The following is a 25,627-nucleotide window of genomic DNA, read 5'->3' on the forward strand; positions in this document are numbered from 1 at the left end:
AGTTTTGAGCACTTTCACAGCGAGAGGTTAGCACTCGGTCTGATTTTACAGTACCTTTACAACTGAAGAAAAAGATGCAGCTGGTGACCTCTGTTCCTGGGCCTCTGTCGTGGGGGCAAAAGGGAGGACGTCAGGGGACTCCTGCACTGGGACTGGTCAAAAAGCTGGCAACTGGCAAATCTTCAATTCCGGTAGCTGTAGACAAGCACACAAGCTGGTGTCCCTCTCCCTAGTTATTTGGTTTCCTGCAGCACTCTGAGGAAAATACAACCAGCTCCGAAAGTGGTATCCAGGTGGCTTAGTGTCGAGTTGATTGGTCCCACCAACTCAAAGGGAGAAGTTGTACCTGCAGCAGAGCTTCACCGGGCAAACCAACGGTCCAGTGGTTGCAGCAGCAGTCCTCTTCCAGCTCATCTTTGGTTCTTTCGTTCCAGTGGTCGACTCTGCCTTCCAGTCCAAAAGACTTGCCTTTTAAACAGTTTTCTCCCTTTCATTCCAGCCTAGCTGTCACTCATCCTGTCAGGATGGCTGTCCTTGCCGGACAGTCAGCCTTTCAATCACACCAGAGTGCATTTGGGTCTCCTAGGAGACTAAGCACAGGGAGTTTCGGGCACCTCCCTCGCTTCCTGCCCTCCCCAGACACTCAGACGCCAAGGGCGGAATTCAGTCCTAAAGCCTGCCAAAGGCACACAAACAAAGGGACCAAACCTTGTTTGGCGCGCAGAGACAAACACTAGAAGGACCTTTCGAAAAAGAAATGGTGAAAAAAGACCGGGACTCGTTTAAACAAAGAGGCTTAAGGCGCCATCTTGAAAAACATGGCTCCTGTGATTTTTAGATACCGGTGTTCGTGTTCGGGAAAAATCATGGTAGTTCATTGTAAAACCACTGCCACCATCCTTTTCACTAGGAGAGGGTAGCATTTATTTGCATTTGTATAGCGCACATCGGCGGCATTGTGGCGCTGTTAAGGATACTTGATTAGACAAACAGCATAACTTGTACATTTACATAAGCATATAGCAGTTTAGTCATACATTTCAGTTATTGTTTAGGCATTTTGCATACATAACCCCACTGATCATGTGCAGATGGGAGAGGTAACAGTTTTTGTAAGGGCACTATGTAACCCCTCCAGCACTCCATTGTAAGATGGTGTGTGCTGGGTCGATGAATTTGGAAAAGGCTAGTAAAGTCAATTTCACTTTACATTCTCTGGGAAACAGTAGTTCATTCTAGAGAAGGTATTTAAACCTTTGGGAAGTCTAAAAGACATCCCTTTGTCACTGCACTGAACTCCATAATCAGAAGACACAAATGTGAAACACATATCAAAACACAGAGTGGGGGGAAAAAGGCTCACTCTTTCCAGGTAAAAAAAAAAAATCAAGTCCTCAAAATCCAGCAAAGTTGCTCGGGGTCTCTAAGGTGAAGGGAATTAGCACATTTCTGAAAATTCTCCCTAACAGTTGCTATGAGAAACTAGGGCAGTCGAAGGGTTTGTGCAAGGATTGGACTTAAGTACTACATGCCCCTTGTCACAAAGCGCGCGTGATGGTATCACGTTCTGGATCATAGCAGGCTCTTGAAACCCTGCATTCATTGGTCGAGCCGAGTCGGGCCCACATCCAGGGTGACTGTGGTCGTCATGGATACTAAGACGGAAAAGGTAGAGCGATTTATTGTTTTGTCTAAATCAAATGCCTACCAGTAATCTTGAAAAACTATGACGTGCAACAAACTTAAATTAGCATTTGGTTTGAAGCTTATTCGGAAGTATTCCAAAACGGGTTTGTGAGTAAACAGTGGAGCGGTGTATTATAAAAAAAAAAAAGCTGAATCAAACACCTGCCCATGATTTCTGGAAAAAGGACACAAATAGTGCAAAAGTCGAATAGGCACTTTAGGGTATGCCTATATGGCACTACCACCAGATTTTTGGCAAGCATCCATGTTTCCTAAACAGTGTTACCATGACGCATGCTGTTTTTGTCCTCAGGAACCTGACGATTACATGTTTAGTAATATATGCGCATTGGGTTTGACTTTTCACCTGTGTTAATGCAGTCTGATTTAATGAAATGTCATAGCCAACTGTATCCATTTTGGCGAGTCGAACCATTAAGTTGGCGGTACCTAAGAAAAGGGAAAAGGTACCCCTTACATAGAGTTCCATCTAGTATTGCTGGTTGGACCAGATGAATTGAATGTAATCTGGCTTAGATTGGGGCAGTACTAATGCCATGTTCCTGAATTGTGTTTTGGAATTAATGCTGTGGAAGTATGTTTTTAAAGCAATGGGAGAAATTCCTCATTCAGTCCACTGGTATGTGTTCCCAGTCTATGAATCCATTTTGCCTCCTTCTGTAACTGACAGCGGGGTACGTTCAATGAATTTTTAATGACATCTAGAATCCACCAGAAGAGGTCATTTGCAGTATGCTGTAGTTCAACATAGTGGTTTACAACAGGTGCAATTAATGTTTTGTGCATTGGCCCAGCAGGGATTATAGGTGTCTCTTGTGAAAGGATATTTCGCTGCGCCAACTATATTCAAGCATACTTCAAAATACCAATAGTTATGACATTTCTGAAAGGTTTCACAGATATCTTTCCACCAACACCTGCCAGCCTGCGATTAACAGTCTGATGGGGGCTCCTTTCTAGCTGCTTCTTTATCCTCCTCTCAAGCTTCTTACATGGGAAACACTAATTTTGGTAGCCATCACCACTGCCCCCCCCCCCCCCCCCGATTGACCAAGTTGCAACCCCTTTTGCGCAAGCCACCTTTGATCATCTTCACAAAGGAGAAGATGGTACTGATAGTGCGCCCATCTTTCCCAAAGTTGTTTCTGAATTTCATCTACCTCAGAAAATCAGTTTACATTGCTTTCTGTCCTCCACCTCATCCTTCCAAGGAGGAGGAGATATTACACAGCCTGGACAGCAACTTCAGGTTGGAGGATCAGCTTCTTATCAGCTACGCCTAGTCATAGACTAGGTAAAGCAGTAGCCAAGCAAACATTATCCATATGGATAATCTTGTGCATTTCACACTACTCTGATAGCAGGAAAAGATTCTCCTGAAAGATTACGATCTCATTCTACCATTGGACTAGGGACTACATCAGCACTGCTAAGAGGGATACCAGTTCAGGACATTTGTTAAAATGCAGCATGATCTTCCCTAACCCATTATGAAAACACAATTGCCTGGATATCCTGTCATGTCAGAACACCAGTTTTGGAAGAGTAGTTTCAGGCAAGATTCACAAGAGTGTGCTTTCTCTCCTCCTTTGCAAAGCATTGCTATGGGGTTCTGTCTAAGACGAGGAATCTGTGGGAGAACACACTCCATTAGAAGAACAAATTAGTCACCTCTGGTAATATTCTTTCTGATAGATGCTTCTCTTTCAATGTCCTACAATTTGTATGCTTCCTGAACACAGCTGAGCACGGGGGACAAAACAAGGAACTGAGGCAACAGGGCATGGTGCAAGCTATTTATATCGACTCTGACCTCACGAACAGATGCAGGTGTGAAGAGCGTTGAGGGACTTTGAAACCGTACGACACACCCTACTGTCGGAAAGATTTCTGAGATCTGCTAAAGTAGGAACTGATATCTAAAATGAGGAATCCGTGGGAGGAACATTCATCAGAGAACATTAACATTAAGTAATGGTATTTGTTTCAGGATATTTTACAGTTGTAGCATTGTCTTCTTGCCCTTACGATCGATGGTTTCACACCCCTCACCAGAGGGCTGTCTAAACATCCCCCTAACACTATGAATACTACCATATCTACTGGAAAGCACATTACTGAAGATAAGTAACTTGTACTTAGCTACCCAACATGTTTGCAGACTGTGATTTTTGATTTAAGTGCCATTTACAGAATACTTTCTTTTTATAAAAGCACTTGCATTGTTTTATTTTTCCAATAACCTTCCATGAATTTGAGCATTGCTAACAGTTACCATTAATTTAAGTCTTTCTCCTTAATCATTTTCTATTTGTAGTTTCAGTATTTTGGGTCATGCTGCACAGTCCTTTAAGGAAAATTTCTACCAAGTGGATGATCTGGTTAATCAACTTCTTAACTCTGCCTTAATAAACTTGGAACACCTCCCGACTCACAGGCTGCACACAATGCTTAATATCCTTTTTTATCAGAAGCATCAACTTGTACAGTTTAGTTTAACACTTTGATGATGTGGTGGTGGCAAGTCTTTCCTTGGCTGTGTCTTGTAGCATTTGAAGAAATCATCCCCTCTAACCTTCACTTTTCAGGGTGATCTCGGCTTGTGAATTTTAGGACCAGGCCAGGCTAACAACAAGATATTACAAAAACGCAGAGCTATATTCGATGCAGGGTATTGGGGGTGAGCCGGCGGGCAACGACCTATGTATTTAGCGGTCATTTTCTTTAAACCAGTTGATATTATGTCTGAATTGCAGGTATGGTTGGTCTGCCCTCAGGGACGAGGGTAAGGCGTTCCAGAGCTGTGCAGCTTTAACAGGGAAACTGCACCCTCCCACTTTTTATCTATAAAAACAAAATAAGGATCATGCACTTATCACTAAACTTGAAGTGTGGTCTTTGCCCCATGTGAGTGTGTTGGAGGCCTGCACACCAGAGGATGGTTATCTCAATGAGACTCTTGTTAGGTTATTTGTGTTCATCTTCATTTTAAACCCAAGTGGAAGTACCACAATCACTAATTTCTTAGTTTTCCTTCCGCCGGGCATATTCAAGTCCTTAGTTTACTGATCGAACTCGATATGCCTTTGACAGATCCTTTCTGAAAAGACTTCATTATTACTTCCAATGCTTTGTCCCAGAGTCCAACATAGGTGATTGTGCATACTCAGGAAGTTGGAAAGTCGGAAAGTCAAAGGTTGTCGGCTAGAACAATTAGGGTGCTTCATTTCTCTACTCCTATTTTGAACTGCTCACATAGTATGTATTTGAAAGGTTTACACCATCTAAAGATCCGACATTTACGTTGCGTTTTGATTCTCACAGCCTATGAGGCTCAGTGTTTGTCAAGTGATTACAAGTTTAATTGCAGGGACATTGAGGCCTTCTGGTAAAATCCTGCTTTAGAAATGCACATTGGTAGAGTCCCGAGCATTATTTTAGGCCTCTCAAAGCATTATTAAATGTTTATAGAGAGTACTGGCTTTGCCGGGAATGGCTGAAGAGGTATTGGCACTACACTGTGCCTCTGCTGTCCGGAGACCTTCTGCTTTCACATGCCATTGAACCATCACCCTCTGTTTGTCTACCCGATACAAGCGTCTATCGCTGCTAATTCTGTATCCTTCTATATTGACAAATCACAACAACACAATGTCTAATAAGAATTCGTATTTATTTTTCTCATGTGCTTTTGATATCTTTTATGGATATTAGTGAATGATTGGTGTATTAGTGTTGAGCGTTCCATGGTGGAAGAGTTTTCCTGTGTAAGCGAACATCTGCTCAGGGATTGTGTAAAGCCAAACACTAATTTTGTTTCCTCCTTAATCACTGTGTACCCAACTTTGTGAAGCCCTTGGTTGTGTCCTGCCCTCCTCAACATTATCAGACATTTCTTTGTCCTATTCTAGCACCATACATGGCTGCCATACATGTGGTAAGATTCCAATGAACGTTTTAATTGTTATTGTGCACATCCAGACATTATAAATGAATTCCTATTCCAGTTTGATTATTGTATTCATTTGTGCATTTTCCATACAGCTGCATGTTTCTGGACCTAGAGTTTGAATATTAATCTGTTCATTGACAATATGTGTGTGTCAAACTGTACTTGGTTAACTATAAAATGTGTGGCTCATTTCACTTGAAGCAATACAAAGTCCAGCTTAATGTATAAGTGTGGATTGCTTTTGCATCCATTGATTGAATATTTTTTCCAATTTTTGACATGACAAGAAATGTCTATCGCAGCTTTTCATCCAGTCGGGAGGATGCACACCACCTACTCTCAGTGCAAGCGTGGCCGGCCCTATTCCATCATTGCTTATTTAATTATGTAGGCCCTTAATTTTACCACTCCTAGAAAAGTGGAACCTGTACAGTATATCAAGGGTTAAAAATGTCACGTTGCAAGCTAATAGCCAGACAGTCACTTGCCTCAGGCATTGCCCAAATGCACACAGAACACCAATTCCTATTCGCCAACAGTCATTATCTCTAGCTAGTGGTGAGTGCACTTTTTAAGCCCAGTATAGCAGTTGTTTTTTAGCCACTTTTTACTTCACGTATGAAGTCACCATCGGAACATGGGGGAGAATATGTGGGGTTACCTGTTGGCGAACAAAAGAGGGGGGCCGCCTGAGGTCACATGAATGTCACTCAAGTCTTAGTTACTCCTGAACCCTTCCATGCTAAGATCTGGAAAAACCTATAGCAAACATTCGAGGCAGCCACCCCTGCATGGAACACTTCAGAATTTTTCATGGCCACCTTTCTTTCGAAAAAGTTTTGAAAAGCTTTTACATGAGGTATTATCATATGGGGGGTAAAAATGTTTTTACTACATTTCTCAAAATTGCCTGCTTTGATTTTCAAGATTTTTAGCGGGTCCCTAGATATTCTTATGAATTGGCGCGCTGCAAACATATTTGTAACATCCAGCTGGCTAATTTCTAGGTATTCGCATTTCCAGATTTACCTATATATGACGCATGCGCATAATCATTGTGCATCTTTCATACAAACAGTAGAAGATTTAAATTTCGTACATTTACCCTACTAAATTTATGGCAACTCGAATCATAGTTGGGCCCGACATTGATATGTTTTCTTATGTATGTAAGATGTATCCGATTTAAATTGCGTACATGTACGAAATGTAAAACTCCTTTACGCCGGTTATTGAAAAGTCTCCAGTTACAGTTCCTTTTAATGTGAGCTTTAATATGCGAAAGAGGCATGTAATAAGAGAATTAACTGTATATTTAATATTTGGACTGTACACCCACATCAAAGTCAGGACGTACATTGTGTACATGCACAACCTCTGCAAATCTTACATGACTTCTATTTGCATAAGTACACACATCAGTCCAATCGGACTTCAATGTGACATTTCACATGTATAATAGATAAAACAGGTGCATTTCATGACTTTATATCAAACACTTGTATGCAAATTATATGCCATACACTCCCATGGCAGGCACTTACACACAAAACACTCATACACCTTACACCACGCGCTCTTATGTCGCGTTCTTACATGCCACACTTTTTAATGTATTCTCATCTTCCTTACACCATACACTTCTACGTTTGTGACGGGGCTAGAAGACATGCGCTCAATGGATATGCTCTACACAAACTCAACATGTATGGGTATGAAATCTTTCTGTATATGTACACTACTATACATATAATATATGACATCAAAGTCAGGACTAACTTTGTTAATTTTTAGATGTAAAGAGCAGGTCTTCAAAATGTAAATTACATTGCATAAATGTATACCATATGACTTCTAGGGTATACGCTCATACTGTGATACTACAAATAGTTTAACAACCTACTCATACGCTATGCTTCCCTCAAAAACCGCGGAAATTGGAGATTTAAAAAACACCTTTTAAAATCAGGAGTTAAAGTTACTGTAATATAATTAATCTACAAAGAGTGGAAATAACTTAGTTAAGGTACAACCACTCAATCCATACCACTCCAAATCCAACCATGGCACTCTCTTCAAGTATTGGGTAGGTTAACGCAATACCTTAGTTGGAGGGAGTGTTAAGGTTGGATTTGTAGTGATATGGAGATGTGCGTTTATCTTAACTTTCATTCCCACTCTTTGTAGACTTTTATTTGCGAGATTAACCTGAACTCTTGAATTAGAAAGGTGTATATATGTATGTATATATATTTCTGGGGCTTGTGAACCTGCTTAGAATAACATGTTTGCATAGTCCGACATAGTGGTTGGTGCAGAGTATTACATGACTTGTTTTCCAAATCGAAATGGGATGTTGACAATGTGTGTTTGTAATACTATCCCTAATGTGACGTGAACTGTACCCATGGTCCTTAACACATTGAGGTCCTCAGATTGTTTTGTTCCTGACCTGAGGTTGCGTTAAGTGTATCGACAAGTATAAGAACAGTGAAAAACAAATAAAGGTGTTAGCTGTCTATGTACCTTCTGCTCACAACAGGGGGAGGAAGGGCGGGCGCATGTGAATCTAAGCAGATACAAGCATCAGACTATGTAATGTTGGTCTTCTGAGTCATGTGGATCTGCTTAGAATCACATGCTTTGCTTAGACTAGCAGGCAGTGCCAGGAGAAGGAGGTGGGTTGTTAGAAGGGACAAAGGCAAAAAGATGTATTTTTAAGGACCATGGGTACAGTACATGTCACAGTAGGGATAGTATTACAAACTCGCCCAGTCGTCATCCCTATTTGATTTTGAAAACAGATCATGTAATACTTTGCACCAACCATTAGATGTCAGCCTAGGCAAAACATATGATTCTAAGCAGATGCAAGCATCAAATGTGAAAGTGCATAATACCATTTGAGCCTAATCACAAATGTCACCGCCACCTAGTAACCATCACTGGAAGTACACTTCTAGTTCAGAGCCACATCAGCAAGGCATTGTGGGTATGCAAATTGGCTCAAATTCAAGCATACATGAACAGCTAATTGCATACCCACAATGCTTTGCTGATGTGGCTCTAAATTGTAGGTGTACCTCCATTGATGGTTACTAGGTGGCGTTTTGACATGTGACTTGGCTAAAATGCAACATATATATATATATATATATATATTGAGGTGCAGTTGAGGTGAGTAAACTTAATGCAACAAATTCCTTGAAAATCAGCGTATTGTGAAACTCCGGACCATCTTAACTCGTCGCATTCCCGTTGATCCGCCCCCCCCCCCCCCCCCCATAGTGCCATATCCCGCATAATGCCATTTTGAATGGCATTGTAAATTCCTTCTCTTATAATATATTTCGAATGAATAGTGTCCCCCCACGTATTCCTCATCTTATGATATCATATCTCGCCAGCTTTGCTGCTTCGGAAAAATGTTTCTCATCAGCAGAGGATGCCCGACCAAATCTGATTCCCCAAGAAAGTGGGTTGCATTTAGATCAGAGATGATGCATATTTTCGAGAATGACCCCTTTGACAGAATCACACAAGTCATGCCCCGGTCACTCCTTTGGACGACAAAGGGAAGTCGAAGGCTACTACTTAGAAGCTGAGCATGAAGCCGGCAATACGTCGAGAAAGTTCTCAAACCGACCAGAAGTCGTCGAGAGTATCGACACGGGATCTGAGTCCTCCTTTGGTACCACTGAAGAAACACAAATCGTAGAAGAACTCGATGACTTTGTCGACTCCATCGGAGTCGGACCTCTCGACCCTGAAGTCGAAGTCATTACTGAGTAAACCAGCGCCATTTTCAAATCCGTCTTCAACACCATTGACGGCTACTTCGACTTTGTCGAGGCCTTTGCCCATACAGGACAAGATTTACAAAAACCGAAGAAATACTTTAAGTGTGTGTATGTCTTCAAACAATAACAGCCCTCTGACGATTCCCCTCCTTTTGGGTTACAATTTAGCACTCAGAATGTGCCAGAAGAGCTAATTTCTGAAGAGTCCAAAATGAGAGACCTATGATTCTCACCAGTCAACTAGTGGTCTTGACACCTCGCCAGAACTGGAATCTGGTAGGCCTGACCCTTCTGAGCATGCAGATTCATCCTATAGGAGACTCATGACGTGGGGTCACAGAGTATATGGGTTGGAGCAGAGCTTCCCCTACATATGAACAGGACGACATGACTGACATACTGGACCAGGGACCTCGAAGGACCCAATTCTGCCCTTCCATAAGGCCCTTCAGAGGAAAGTCACTGCATATTGGGAGGCCCCAGAATTTACACCTGCACTAAATAGAAACTTCGCAAGGAAGTACAGGCCTTCGAGTAGCGATCCAGAATACCTAACCAAGCACCCCACACCTGAGAGCTTGGTAGTACAGGCTGCCACATCATCCAGGCAATCGGCTTATCACTCCATCCCCCAGATAGAGATGACAAGAGGGTAGATGCCTGGGCATGTAAAGTTTTCACGGCAGGCAGCATGGCCTTGAAATCGACCAATGTCACTTGTACTCTTTCCAGATTCACTTATACCCTGTGGGACTTTGTTGCCAAGGTGGATGATCACATTCCGGAAGGCGAAGAGAGAGACTGCTTCCGGGCTATAGTTAAGGATGGTAAGGCGGCAATGGAAGAATGTCTTCAGTCAGGTTTGGATACTGCTGACAGCATCAGCAGATTCATGGCTGCTAGCACTGTACTACGCAGATTTGCGTGGTTGAGGAAGTCTAGGTTTGCACCGGACGTGCATGCTAGGCTTCTCAACCTGCCCTTTGACGCCTCGTGGTTGTTAGTCAGTAAGGTGGATGAACGTTTTTGGCGAAGCGGCAGACCTCCAAGGCAGCAGCAAAATCTCTTAGCGCCTCAATTCGGCAACCTCAACAACCCCATTCAGGCTCATCTTCGTGAAGGGGTTGTTCTTTTCGTTTCTCTTCCTCAATTGGTAGAGGAAGAGGACAGGCTGGACAAAGGGTGCAAAGAAAATTCCCTCGTGCTGGACAAGGAAGGGGTGCTAAATCGTTCGCAGCAGCGGCAAAATTATACTGAGCCACTGCTGCAGCCGCCTCTAAGCCACTCTTGAGGCCTTGACCCACAAGACCCCGGTGAGAAGCAGAATTTCTCTGCATCTGCATGAACGGTGGCACATTACTTCAGATGCTTGGGCACTGGAAACAGCCCGCGGTTACTGCCTTCCCTTTCAAAACAGGCCTCCAGAACATCCACCGGGATACAACTGTCAAAATTCCAGATCTGCTCCTTGTGCAGGAAATCTTGACCCTGCTAGAGAAAGGTGGAATAGAACATGTACCTGTAGCGGAGAGGAACAAGGGTTGGTATTCCCCCTACTTTCTGATTCCCAAGGAGGACAGAGGATTGAGACCCATCTTGGACTTAAGAAACTTGAACAAGTTCCTCAGGAAGGACAAGTTCAAGATAGTAACCCTTTCTCAGATCCTTCAAGCTTTCCAACTCCAAGACTGGTTGGTATCATTGGACCTTCAGGATGCTTACTTTCATGTGCCAATGCGTTTCAAGCAGAGAGAGTACCTGAGGTTCGCGATTGGCGGTTCTCATTTTCATTTCCAAGGGTTTTCAACAAGTTGATGGCGGTGGTGGCAGTGAGTTTCAGGAGAGGGGGGTGGGGGAATTCACCTCTACCCATACCTAGATGATTGGCTGATAAGGGGTCATTCAACAGAACAAGCCCTGAAATATCTCAGTATAACCTGCCACTCCCTTCACAGACTGGGCTTCTCCCGGAATTACAAGACGTCCCATATGATACCATTCCAAAGACTCCAATTCATTGGAGCTGTCCTGGATACTTCCTTGGGGAAAGCCTTGCCTCCCGAGGTGAGAGCTCAACACATTCAGCAGATGTTAACAAGATTCCAAGATGCCCAGCATCTTCCGGCCTTCAGTTTTCTGAGGTTGCTCGGTCTCATGGCACCCTGAATTTTTCTGGTGCCAGAGGCCCGAATGAAACGCCTTCAATGGGCTCTGATGACTCAATGGTTCCAATTCTCAGGGAATATGTCAGACCAACTGCAAGTTCCGAGCAGGGTTGCTCAGGACCTTCTATGTTGGGCTTGCAAAGACAACATTCCTGAGGGAGAATCTTTTTGGCAACCATGGCCGGAGATGACGCTAGTGACAGACTCCTCACTCACGGGGTGTGGAGCCTACACCAACAAACTGACAATCAGCGGTCGTTGGTCTCCATTGGCGTCCAAACTACACATGAACCTTTTGCAGCTGAGGGCAATCAGACTAGCGCTAAAGGCCTTCCTGCCCTCTGTATGGGGAAATAATTCCCTGTGAATGACGGACAACACAGTGGCCATGTACTACCTCAACAAGAGAAGCAGTGTAGGGTCACTACCACTGTGCAGAGAGGCAATGCAGCTGTTAGGCAAGATTTGGAGTAGTATGCTTTGGGTGCACTGTTAGGCAAAGTTTGAATGCAATACCCTCTGGGAACACTACAAACAACTATGACCACAGGTATAGGCAATCCAACCTTTGGTATAAGCTTGTACTACAGTTTTGGTAGCGTGTTGAGTAGCCAGGCTTATCTAAAGAGGGGAAATGTGAGCAGTAGTGGAGTTACAGGTATTCAAATAAACTTACACTCAAGTTTTCTTGCATAAACAATTAATAATTTATCAGTCAGTTATAAAGCCTTCTTCAGAAGGGAGCAATAGAATGGTAAAACACAAATATACTTCAATACTGTACACTCTGAGTTTCTGGATCAGACAAGGCCCTTTTGGAATGCCCCCCAGACACAACCTACACCCACAGGTGACTTCAGTAACAAGGGTGCTGGGGACATTAAAATCTTTCTGTTGGCATTCAGAACACTCTTAAAAGTTGGTAAAAGGCAAATGTTATTACAACACAAGAGATCACCAATATTCTTAAGCAGTGCAAATACTTTCAGATCCTCTTAGAAGAGTCGTACAATTCAATCGGCTAAGCCAAAGTCTTTGTATAGGATGCAGCACTTCAGGTAAGTAAATGGAAAAGTCTTAGCACAAGTTCTTAGGAGTCTTTCAGAATAAGAAGAATCAAATGTAGGGCCACAAGCTGATTAGACTCGAGTTGCTGAAGTTACAAGCACAGTAAGAGGTAAGTTCTTAGTCTAGTTTTACAGTACCTTGGTAAAGAAGAAAAAGATGCAGCTGAAGACTTCTTCTCCTGTACAGCCCTGCAGATCTCACTGTTCCTGGGCCTCAGTCTTGGGGACAAGAGGGAGGGCGTCGGGACTCCTGCACTGTATTGGCACCGTCAAAGCTGGCAACCGGCAATCTTTACTTTCAGTGGCTGTTTCGCGTTTAAGCTCCTTGCGGTGTAGCAAATAGCAATAAGCACAGTTCGAGGGGATTGGGTCCTCCGACGTATTCCATATCTATGACATGTAATCACCACAGCTGTGCTGCTTCGGAAACTTTTTTCGGCGTCCTGCGTCGATGCGCCGTCGTCGAGGACCTCCTCCGACGTCATCCGATGTGATAAGTAGGACGCACGACGCCCGTAGCCTCAGTTCCGTTTTTTCCGCGAACGTGGTGCTTTGTGTTTCTCGGTTCACGCCTCGACTCTTTAGAGTTCTGTTCTTTTCGGTTCTTCGAACCTGTTCGTTTTGTGAAAAATCCTTCGTGTGAAGATGTCTTCTACTTCGTCTTCGACCACGCGTCCGGGTTTCAAGAAGTGCGGGGAGTGTGGGTCTAAGATGTCGGTGACAGACTCGCACGACGCCTGCCTCTGGTGCCTCGGGGAGGCCCACGACACGGATGACTGTATCGACTGCCAGTCGCTCACATCCAAAGCCTTACGCGAACGTAAGAAGAAGTTGCCGGTAGGTCGGGTGTCCAAGCCCAGGAAGTCGAAGTCTGCGGGGCTTTCGACGGCTGATTCGAGGGGTGACTCTCCGCGTCATCATCGGAAGTCTCGTGGGTCTCCTTCTAGGAGTCGGTCTCGCCACTCCTCAGCCTCTTCGAGGCATTTTCGGAAGCGCCGACACCGGTCGTCTTCCAGGTCCCCTTCGGAGGACTCTGCCCGGCACATTGCTTACCCCACCAGCCGTGCGACGCCGGAGGAATGGGCTTCCTTTGGGAAGGAAATGCTGGCGATTCTTGAGTCGCAGGGTACTAAGCCGTCCGTGCCCCCGAGTGGGGTCGGTCGTGAGAGGTCGAGAGACATCGCTCGCATGAGTGGTCAGCACGAGTCACGGGAGAGGTCCCGTTCGGACAAGGAGACTCGTTCTCGACGTACCCGTTCCAGGTCCCGGTCCTCGACGCGTTCGAGACCGTGTGCTCCTGTGAGGTCTTCGAGGAAGACATCGACGTCTGAGGCGTCGAAGGCATCGACAGGCTTTCTCGAGGCTCCGGCTCCGAGGAAGTCGTCGAAGCCGTCGATGCTCAGGTCGTCGAGAGACACGCTCGGGGCTCCGGCTTCGAGGGCTGTGTCGACGCCGCCGATGCTGGAGGCGCTGCGTCTGACGTGGACGCCGATTTCCTCGACGCTGATGCCGGTTCTCTCGACGCCTTTCGTGTCGGAGGTACCCCGTGGCACGGGAGAACCCCCTAGGAAGGCTCTGGTTAAGAGCAAGCACTCTCGGGTGCCTTCTTTTCGCCACCTGGACTATATTTCAGAGGCGGATGAGGATTCTGATGGCCTGGTTCCTAGTCAGGTTCCAGATGAAATTGTCTCGGGCCATAGTCAGTTTAACGATTTGAGACAGTCACTGCATGATGCCAGTGGACTGGACACCTCTCCGGAGGTGGAGTTTTGTAGGCCTGAGCCTGGCTCTCATGCCGATTCCTCGTACCGGCGCCTTATGGCTAGCGTTTCTGAGTACTTGGGATGGTCTGCTCCCCCAGGGGAGTTTGTGCAGGATGATCTGACGGACATCCTTGATGTTGGTCCCCCAACTGATCCGGAACTGCCGTTCCATATGGCTTTACAGAGAAGGGTGGCGGCGGCTTGGACTGCTCCGGAGAGTCTCCCGGCGGTGGGCAGATCCTTGTCGCGAAAATACCGTCCAGCCAGTAGCGACCCCTGCTACTTGACCAGGCACCCCACTCCGGAGAGTTTGGTGGTGCAGGCGGCCACGGCCCCGGCAAAGCAGGCGTCGTACCCTACCATCCCTCCTGATAGGGACGACAAACGTTTTGATGCCTGGGCGAAGAAAGTGTTTTCTTCTGGTGGTATGGCGCTTCAGGCGGCCAACTCCATTTGTGCCTTGTCTCGTTTCATGCACACTCTGTGGAACTGTGTTGCGTTAGCGGCTGAACATATTCCCGAAGGGGACGAACGGGATGGTTTCCTTGCTATGGTCCAGGATGGTAAGGATGCCGTGTGTGAGTCCGTTCAGTCGGGTTTGGACTTAGCTAAATGCGTCAGTAGGTCCATGGCGGCGAGCACCGTGATACGCAGGTTTGCGTGGTTGCGGAAGTCGGGGTTTGCTCCTGATGTGCAATCTCGGCTCCTCAACATGCCCTTTGACGGTGAACACCTTTTTGGCAGCAAGGCTGACGAGAGCCTTGAGAGGTTGCAGACCTCGAAAGCTGCAGCAAAGTCGTTGGGCGCTGCAGTTCGCCAACCTCCGCCTTTTCGTCCTAGGGGACAGCAGTGGAGGGGTGGTTCCTTTCGCTATTACTCGTCCTTCAGTAAAGCAAGAGGAGCTGGCAGTCAAAGAGGCCAACGCAGGGGTACCAGAGGTGGACGACAGGGTACCCGTGGTGCCAAGGCCGCTCGGGCAGTTGCCTCTTTGCCCTCAGGTAACGCCGCGGCCGCTCCCACTCAGTCATGAGGCCATGTCCCATGGTTCGCCGGTTGGGGGAAGGCTGGCGCAGCATCTTGTAGAGTGGCAAGCCATTACTTCAGATGTGTGGGTTCTGGAGATCATTACCCACGGCTACTGTCTTCCCTTTCGGCACAGGTCTCGCGACAATCCACCGGGGAACCTCTCTTTGCAGAGTCCGGATCCGCTCCTTGCGCAGGAATTTCAAGCCCTGCTGGAGAAAGGCGCCATAGAACTGGTGCCTGTAGCGGAGAGGAACAAGGGATGGTATTCCCCTTATTTTTCGATTTCGAAGAAAGACGGGGGATTGAGACCCATCATGGACTTGCGCGGTTTGAACAAACTCCTCAGGAAGGACAAGTTCAAGATGGTTACTCTCTCTCAAGTCCTCCAGGCCCTTCAGCTTCAGGACTGGTTGGTGTCACTCGACCTCAAGGATGCTTACTTCCATGTGCCGATCCATCCCAAGCACAAGAAGTACCTGAGGTTCGCGGTTGGCGACTCGCACTTTCAGTTTCGGGTCCTGCCGTTCGGATTGACCTCCGCCCCGAGGGTTTTCACCAAGCTCATGGTGGTGGTGGCAGCGCATCTCAGGCAAGGGGGGATTCACGTCTACCCCTACCTGGACGATTGGTTGATCAGGGGGAGCTCTCCCGAGCAAGTCCTGGATCATCTGTCAGTCACCTGCCACTCCCTTCTCAGGCTGGGCTTCTCCCTCAATTTAAAGAAGTCCCATTTGACGCCGACACAGCGGCTCCAGTACATCGGAGCAGTGCTCGACACTTCCCTGGGGCAGTGTTTTCCTCCCCAGGTGAGGGCTCTTCACATTCAGCAGATGGTGCACAGGTTTCAGCATGCCCAGACGCTCCCAGCGTTCAAGTTCTTGAGGCTGTTCGGCCTCATGGCATCCTGTATTCTTCTGGTGCCAGAGGCTCGCCTGCGGATGAGATCTTTGCAGTGGGCACTCAAGACGCAATGGTCGCAGTCCTCCGGCAGGATGTCGGACCCGTTTCAGGTGCCGCCCTCGGGCGCCCGGGACCTTCTGTGGTGGGCAGTCGAAGGCAACTTGATGAAGGGGGCTCCGTTTTGGCTTCCCTGGCCGGAGGTGTCGATCATGACGGATGCATCCCTCACGGGTTGGGGAGCTCATGCCAACGGGCTGACAGTCAGCGGTCGTTGGTCTCCGTCGGAGTCCAGACTCCATATCAATCTGTTGGAGCTGAGGGCCGTCAGGCTAGCCCTGAAGGCTTTTCTGCCGACTGCGCGAGGAAAGAGTGTCCTGATCCTGAGGGACAACACAGTGGCCATGCACTACCTCAACAAAAAGGGGGGGCAGGGTCACTTCCTCTGTGCAGGGAGGCGATGCAGCTGGAGTTCTGGGCCATCCAGCAGGAAGTTTCGATCTCGGCAGTTCATCTGGCCGGAGACGAAAACGTGACGGCGGACGCTCACGAGTGGGAGTTGGCTCAGGAGATTCTCCTGGAGATCTCCGTCCTTCGGGGGACCCCTCAAGTGGATTTCTTCGCCTCCAGTGTCAACCGGAAGTGCGAAAGGTTCTGCTCGCGGGAATTTCCTCCAAAAGGAGCCTTAGGAGACGCGTTCGTGGTGGAGTGGTCGTTCCCGCTGCTGTACGCGTTTCCTCCAGTCCCCGTCATCCCGCAAGTGCTGCGGAGGTTACGGAAATTCGGCTCCCGGATCATCCTCATTGCTCCGGCGTGGGCTCGGAGGACGTGGTACCCGGACCTTCTCGACTTGTCCATCTGCCGTCCGCGTCGTCTTCCCTACCGAGACAATCTGCTCTCACGGGAGGGGGGGTCAGGTTCTCCATCCAGAGGTCGGATCCCTCAAACTTCACGCTTGGCTTCTGAAAGGTTGAGGTATAAGGATTGGGACCTCCCTGAAGACGTGATGGAGGTGTTGCTTTCGGCCCGAAGGCCAGCAACAAAGTCTCTGTACCGTTGCCGTTGGCGTAAATTCTGCGACTGGTGCCGAGTTCAGAATGTGGATCCTTTTGCATGTGACATCCCCATGGTTCTGTCCTTTTTACTTTCTTTGGCCCAAAGAGGCTTGCAAGTGGGTACCATTAAAGGTTACCTGGCGGCGCTGTCCATCTTTAAGCGCTCGTCTGAAGAGTGTTCTTACTTTAAAATCCCTTTAATTTCACAGTTTCTGAAAGGGCTCACTAATGTGTTCCCTCCGTCACCTTTCCTGGTGCCCGGTTGGGATTTAAACCTTGTTCTTAAGTTTCTTATGGGTGCTCCGTTTCAGCCTTTACATTCTTGCCCTTTGAGGCTGTTAACTCTGAAAACTGTGTTTTTAGTTGCGGTTACTTCCGCTCGCAGAATGAGTGAGTTACAGGCACTTTCAGTTAAGCCACCCTTCACTGTATTTCACAAGGACAGGGTTGTCCTTAGAGTTCGTCCTTCTTTTCTTCCGAAGGTAGTGACGGAATTTCATTTGGCCCAGAAGGTTGTTCTTCCGGCATTCTATCCTCCTCCGCATCCTGGTAAGGAAGAGGAGAGGCTCCATAGGCTTGATCCTAGGAGAGCTTTAAGCTTTTATGTTTCACGCATGTCCCGGGTCAGAGTGGACGATCAACTCTTTATTGGTTACGCTGGAAAGCGTTTAGGGCAAGCTGTGATGAAACAGACTTTGTCTCGCTGGATTATTTTGGCCATCTCGGAGTGTTACCGATTGGCGGGCAAGGACCCACCGGCTGGCTTGCGGGCCCATTCTACCAGGGGTATGGCTGCATCTACTGCCCTGCAGAGGGGTGTTCCTATTCGCAACATCTGTGATGCAGCCACCTGGGCTTCAGTACATACATTTGTACGTCACTATTCCCTTGATTCCATCCGAGCACAGGATCTGGCCTTTGGCAAGGCGGTCCTTTACTCTATTTGATTGGCTATTCTAAATTTTGATTCTAAATTCTTTCCCTCCTCCTTGCTCTGGTACTGCTTTGGGAGTCTGTCATAGATATGGAATACGTCGGAGGACCCAATCCCCTCGAAGAACAAGTTACTTTCTTACCTGGTAACGTTCTTTCGATGGGATGGTCCGACGACGTATTCCATATCGCTCCCGCCCTGCCTTCCCCGCTGCAGAATTTCTTTGCGATTGCAGCTTACGTTCCGCAAGGCTTTGTGTCTGACTGGCAGTTGACTAGTGTCACACGTTCTGGGGGAAAAAACTACAACTGAGGCTACGGGCGTTGTGCGTCCTACTTATCACATCGGATGACGTCGGACGTCGGAGGAGGTCCTCGACGACGGCGCATCGACGTCATCGACGCAGGACGCAGACGCCGAAAAAAGTTTCCGAAGCAGCACAGCTGTGGTGATTACATGTCATAGATATGGAATACGTCGTCGGACCATCCCATCGAAAGAACGTTACCAGGTAAGAAAGTAACTTGTTCTTCTTTGCTGTCAAGGTCGACTTTCCTCACATCTGAGGTCCCTCACTCCACTGAGGGGGGGGCGGCAGGCAGGCTTGGTCAGTTCTGCTTCGTGGGAGTCGGGAGGATATTCCAAAAGCTTTTGGCCAGCTTGCAAGCAATGCACACAATCTGGTGTCCCTCTCCCTGGCTGTACGGTTTCCTGCAGCACTCTGAGTAAATGCAACCAGCTCCGAGATGGGTGTCCAGGTGGCTTACTTGGGAGTTGATTAGTCCCACCAACTCAAAGGGAGAAGTCGTCCTTACAGGGCTTCTCTGTCAATGCGAACTTGGTGATTCGGACCTGCAGCTGGGCTTCAACGGGCAAACCAACGGTCCAGGAGTTGCAGCAGCCGCCCTCTTCAAGCTCTTCTTTGGTTCCTTCGTCCAGTGGTCGACTCTGCTTTCCAAGCCAAGAGACAAACCTTTTATTCAGTTCTCTCCCATGCATTCCAGCCTAGCTGCCACTCACCCAGCAGGGTGGCTGTGCTTCCCGGACAGTCAGACAGCCAATCGCCAGAGTGCATTTGGGTCTCCTAGGAGACTAAGCACAGGGAGTTTTGGGCACCTCCTTCACTTCCTGCCTACCCCAGACACTCTGGAGCCAGAGGCGGGTTTCACTCCTGAAGCCGGCCAAAGGCGAATGAACAAAGAGACCAAACCTGGTTTTGCGCATAGAGAATAACTTGAAAAGGACCTTTCCACAAAGAAATGGCAAAAAAAAGACGACCGGGAACCGTTTTAACAAAGGAGGCTGTGGCGCCCCCAGAAAGTTTTCATAGGGCTAGCCACACAATCTTGGGGTGGCACACCAAAACAAAAACACATAACTGAACGGGGTGGGGCCTGCATTTTTAGAAGGGTGGGCGAGGCGCCACCAGCCATTCGGAAAGGAAAGGGTAACATTTGACTGTTACATGAGTAACTAGACATGGGGGATACTAAGTAACCCCTCCAGCACTCTATTGTAAGAATGGGTGTGCTGGGTGTAGAATTTTACAGGGCTAAGTGAAGTCCATTTCACTCCACTGTTCTGGGAAACAGTAGTTGATCCCAGAGAAGGTATTTAAACCTTGGGAAATCTGAAAGACTTACCTGTGTTACTGCACTGAAGGTGCTTTGTGACACAATTGTAAAAGATGCCTTTGGAGTTGGTTAGACTCCATAACCAAAACAAGACACAGTGTATCAAATCACTTAAAATACACGAGAGAGTGGTAAAAAGGCTCCCGCTCTCTCCAGGTTAAAAAGAACAATCAAGTCCGCAAAATCCAGCAAAGTTGCTGGGGGTCTCTAAGGTAGAGGAAATTAGCACATCTTTGAAAATTCTCCCTAACACGCACTACAACAACCTTGACTTCCTGGCAATAGGAACCCACCCTTTGGTATAAGTCTGTACTACACAGGTTGGTAGCATGATTGAGCAGCCAGGTTTATCTCGAGGGGTCAGAAGGGGAGTTGCACAGAGATTCACAGTGACAAGTATCCAAGTAAATTCTTACACACAATGTTTCTTGATTAAACATTTCTTAATCTAACAGTCAGTTTGAATAAGCCTTCTTCAGAAGCGACAATATAAAAGTAACACACAAATACACTCCAAAACACACACTCTTAGTTTCTCTAAATCAGCAAATACCCTTTTTGGGATGGCACACTCACTTCCTACACCCTCAGGCGACTTGAATAGCTAAGCTAAGGCAATGTGGACATTGATTTATCACTGTTGCATTTAGAGCAATACTTGGGAGCATGTCAAAGTTAGGGTTCTTAGAACAAAACAAGAGAGATCTCACAAATTTTCTGAAGCAGGGAAGTACTTTTGAACCCCCAATGCAGAGCAAGTTCTACCTTTCCTGGAAGGAAGGTAGAAACACACAATCGGAGGAGAGAAGTCATTCAGAGAGCCATGGCCAGGCCAAAGTCAATTGGGCAAAAGTCTGGGTGAGCTGAAGCACTTCTTGCAGGTAAGTAAAAGTCTTGCACAATGTTTTAGACGTCTTTGTATAAAAAGTAGAACCAATGTCGGGCCACAAGCTGGTTAGGCTTGTGAAGTAAAGAAGCTGTGAGCAACTCTACATAAGCAACCACGACAAGTCTCAACTGAGATCAAGTAAGGCTACCACAACAAGAGGTGAGTTGTTAGACTGTAAAGTAGCTTTGGTTAGAAGAAATGGCTCCAGCTGGTTTCTGTTGCATTGTGGCTCTGCAGATCCTGTTCCTGTGCCTCAGTCGTGGGGACAAGAGGGAGGACTTCTGGTTACTCCTGCAACACAACGGGATGGTCAGTGACAAAAAAGGACAGCGGCACTTCGCAGTTTCAGCTCCTCATGTCTCAGCACATAGCTCCACTACAGACTCTCGGATACCACTTTGGACTTTCCTCTCATCTGGGGTCCAGCACTCTGTGGAGGTGGCTCTGGCTTGGACAGTCCTGCTTACTAGGAGTCCGAAGGATCTTCCAGCAGCTCGGGTCTGACTTAAAAGTGATGCACTCAAATTTGGTGTTCCTCTCCCTGGCACTTTGGTTCCTGCAGCAGCAAGGAAGTACAGCCAGCTCCGAGAGGATGTCCTGACAAGTTCACTTTGGAGTTGATTGATCCCACCAAATCAAGGGAAGAAGTCGTCCTTGCTGGGCTTCTCTAGTCGAGGTGAATTCGGAGCTTCCGCACAGCAGCAGGGCTTCACCGGGCAAACCAACGGTTCAGGAGTTGCAGCAGGTGTCTCTTCCAAGCCAAAATGCCTGGCCTTTTATGCTGGTTTCTCCCATTCATTCCGGCCTAGCTGTCAATCACACAGCAGGGTGGCTGTCCTTGCCGGACAGCCAGCCGGCCAATCACCTTTGGGTGCATTCCTGTAACAAAGGGGATGAAGCACAGGGAGGTTCAGGCACCTCCCTCACTGCCCCTGCCAGACATACTGAATCCAGAGGTGGGCTTCATTCGTAAATCCCACCAAAGATAAAAATGAACAAAGAGACCAAACCTGGTTTGGCGCGCAGAGGAAATCTCAAGAAGGACCTTTCCAGCAAGAAATGTCGAAAAGAAAACCTGTGCCATTTTGACAAAATGGGCACCCATGGGTGCTTTACCACAGCTGCGAACGCAGCCCGCGGTAGAAACTCCCAATGCTAGTTAAAAGTAAACCACTGCCAGCAGCCATTAATTGTAGAAAGGGTAACATACAATTGTTACATGAGAAATTAGACAAAAGGGATACTAAGTTAACCCCTCCAGCACCCTATTGTAAGATAGTGGGTGCTGGGTCTAGAAAGTTACGAATGTAAGTAAAGTCAATGTCACTTTACTGCTCTTGAAAATAGTAGTTTCACCAAGAGAAGGTATTTAAATCTTTGGGAAATCTGAAAAACTTTTAGGTGCCGTTTGTCACAATGTAAAGATGATGCCTATGGAGTTTGTCTGCACAATCAAGAATAAATAGTGTTCAAATTACAGAGAAATACATGAGAGAGTGGGGGATAAAGGGGTCTTGCTCTCTCCAGGTTAAAAATGAAAAGTCCTAAAATCCAGTAAAGTTTCTGGTGGTCTCTAAGGTAGAGAGGAATTGGCACATTTCTGAGAATTCTCCCTAACAGCAGCTCTGGTTCTGGGCAATTCAAGAAGGAATCTCTCTATCGGTAAGTTCACCTAGCCGGAGAGCAGAACACGGCGGCAGACGCTCTGAGCAGGCCGAGCACAGTCTCCCACGAGTGGGAACTAGCTCAGGAAGTCCTTCAAGAGATCTTCACCCTTTGGGGAACCCCTCAAGTGGATCTGTTTGCGACTTTTAGGGAGAATTCTCCAAAATGTGCGAATTCCCTTTACCTTGGAGGAGTGAGGCCCTTTTTTAAAAAATGTTTTACTTTTTTTTTTAACTCTCTCATAGATTTTAATATGATATGGTACACTGTTTATTTTGGTGGTGGAGTCTGACAAACTCCATAAGCATCATCTTTTGCGTTGTCACACAGCACCTTCTGTGGGAAATGGCCCAAAATATCGCCCTCACAATTGCGACAGCCAAAATGCCTGACTTATTTCTTTCTTTAAACACACCCTTTACACCACATATATGTGGGGAGGGGGAATGGGATAATATAGAAATATGGCAGGGTGGTGTGGGAATCCCCCCTCCCCCCACATATCTATGTGGTGTAAAGTCCATATTTTTGGCTGTCGCAATTACATGTGGTCATAATAGATACCCTTCAGTGCAGTGACACAGGGAAGTCTTTCAGATTTCCTGAGGTTTAAATACCTTCTCCGGGATAAACTACTGAATCTCAGAGCAGTAAAGTGAAATTGACTCTACTTACCTATGTAACTTTCTAGACCCAGCACACACTAATTTCCAATAGGGTGCTGGCGGGGTTACCTAGTATCCCCTTTATCTAGCTGCTCATTTTTTATGTGACCCTTTCCTCACTGAATGGCTGGTGGCAGTGGTTTACGTTTAACTACCATGGTGTGCATTTACCACAGGCTGCATTGGCAGCTGCATTAATGCACCCAGGGTGCCATTTTTATCAAAATGGCCCAGTCTTTTTTTTTCACCATTTGTTTGTGAATAGGTCCTTCTTGAGATTTACTGTGCACGCCAAACCAGGTTTGGTCCCTTTGTCTGCTTTGCCTTTGGCGGGATTCACGAGTGAAGCCCGCCTCTAGCTCCAGGGTGTCTGGGGTGTGCAGGAAGTGAGGGAGGTGTCCGGCAAGGACAGCCACCCTGCTGGGTGGAGCTAGGCTGGAATGAATGGGAGAGAACTGAATAAAAAAACCAAGGCTTTTGGCTTTGAAGGCAGTCGACCACTGGACGAAGGAACCGAAGAAGAACTTGTAGAGGACACCTGCTACAACTCCTGGACCATTGGTTTGCCCGGTGAAGCCCTGCTGCTGTGCTGAAGCTCCAAATTCCTATCGACCGAGAAGCCCCTGCAAGGACGACTTCTCCTTGAGTTGGTGGGACCAATCAACTCCAAAGTAAGCCACCTGGACATTCTCTCAGAGCTCATTGAATTTCCACAGAGTTGCTGCTGGAAACCGAAATGCCAGGGTAGAAACACCGGATTGTGTGCAGTGCTTTTAAGCTAGCAAAGAGCCCCATGAAGATCCTCCGGACTCCCAGGAAGCAGGACTGCCTGAGCCTGAGCCCCCTCAACAGAGTGCGGGACCCCAGAAGCGAGGAAAGCCCATCTCGTTAGCTAGGAACCGCAGTGTTGCTATTTGCGGTAGACGCAAGGTGCTGAAAACCGAACAGCACTTGGTGAAGATTGCAAGTTGAGAGAGGTGACTGTCCCATTGCAGTGCAGGAGTCCCCAGAAGTCCTCCCTCTTGTCCCCACGACTGAGGCCTCAGGAAAGGAAGTCATCTGCTGCTCTTTTTCTTCAATACAAAGGTACTGTGAAAGGTCTGAGAGAACTTACCTCTTGCTGTAGAGGTGTTTGCATCTTCTACTACTCACACGCCTAAACAGCTTGTGGCCCTACTTTGATTCTTCTTTTTCTTCAAAGACTTCTAAAACATTGTGCAAAGACTTTTCTACTTACCTACAAAGGAGCGCTTCAGCCCATCTAGACTCTTGCCCATTGACTTTGGCTTAGCCTGTTTTCACTGAATGACTCTTATTGGGGGATCTGAAAGTATGTGCCTGCTTAAGAAAATGTGTGGTCTCTTGTATGTTCCAATAACCTTTTTCTTTTACTTACTCTGAATGGATTCTAAATGCAACAGTGATATATTAATGTCCCCAGCACCCTAGCTACTGAAGTCACCTGAGGGTGTAGGTTGTATCTGTGGGCCATCCCAAAGGGTACTTACTGATTTAGAATTTAAGAGTGTTAGTATTTGAAGTGTATTTTTGTGTTGCCTTTATATTACTCCCTTCTTAAGAAGACTTATTCTAACTGACTGATAAATACATTAATAATTGTTTATTCAAGAAACCTGATGTGCAAGTGTTTATTTGAATACTTGTCACTGTGAATCTGTGTAACTCCCCTACAGCTCACATTGACCCCTCTTGAGGTAAGTCTGGCTGCTCAACACGCTACCAAACTGTGTAGTACAAGCTTATACCAAAGGTTGGGTTTCGTATTACCTGTAGTCAGGGTTGTTGTAGTGCACCTGAAGGGTACTCCATACAATCTTGCCTAACAGCGACCGGTGCCAACCGGAAGTGCAAGCTGCACTGCTCCAGGGAATTTCCCCCAAGAGGAGCTCTAGGAGACGCATTTGTGTGGACCGGGAATTTCCACTCATGTATGCTTTTCCTCTGATCCAGTCATTCCTCATGTGATCAGGAGCTTGAGTAAGTTCGGGAAATCCACGATCCTAATTACTCTGGATTGGGCCAGGAGAACGTGGTACCTGAACTTTCTGGACATGTCCGTATGCCCTCCAATACGTCTTCCACAATGAGAGGATCTTCTCTCGCAAGAGGAATGTCGGGTTCTCCATCCAGAGGTCAAAACACTCAGCCTTCACGCATGGTTTCTGAGAGGCTGAGATGCAAGGATTGGGACCTCCCGGATGAAGTATTGGAGATTTTGCTTTCGGCCAGAAGGCCAGCAACCGAGTCCCTGTATCAGTGCCGTTGGAATAAGTTCAGCAACTGGTGCAGGGATAAGAATGTGGATCCATTCCATTGTGTGACACCTATGCTGGCTTCTTTCCTATTGCATTAAGCCAATCTGGGGCTCCAGATTGGAACCATTAAGG

General features: G+C 47.0%; 2 protein-coding genes across 2 annotated transcripts in view; both read left to right on the forward strand.

Moving 5' to 3' along the window:
* The window catches only part of LOC138467361 (exportin-5-like), a 419,600-nt gene extending 415,386 nt beyond the window's left edge, over positions 1–4,214 (forward strand). The window contains exon 23 of the mRNA XM_069607325.1: positions 4,025–4,214. Coding sequence (XP_069463426.1) covers positions 4,025–4,214 — 190 coding nt within the window. The remainder of the gene's footprint in view (positions 1–4,024) is intronic.
* Positions 4,215–5,552: 1,338 nt separating this feature from the next.
* The window catches only part of LOC138468320 (exportin-5-like), a 391,463-nt gene continuing 371,388 nt past the window's right edge, over positions 5,553–25,627 (forward strand). Inside the window, exon 1 of the mRNA XM_069608823.1 lies at positions 5,553–5,644. Within this exon, the coding sequence (XP_069464924.1) occupies positions 5,627–5,644 (18 nt within the window). The 5' untranslated portion in view covers positions 5,553–5,626. The remainder of the gene's footprint in view (positions 5,645–25,627) is intronic.

The sequence above is a fragment of the Ambystoma mexicanum genome, chromosome 4q (assembly GCF_040938575.1).
Source record: "Ambystoma mexicanum isolate Mex_15411 chromosome 4q, UKY_AmexF1_1, whole genome shotgun sequence".
Taxonomy (NCBI): Eukaryota; Metazoa; Chordata; class Amphibia; order Caudata; family Ambystomatidae; genus Ambystoma; species Ambystoma mexicanum.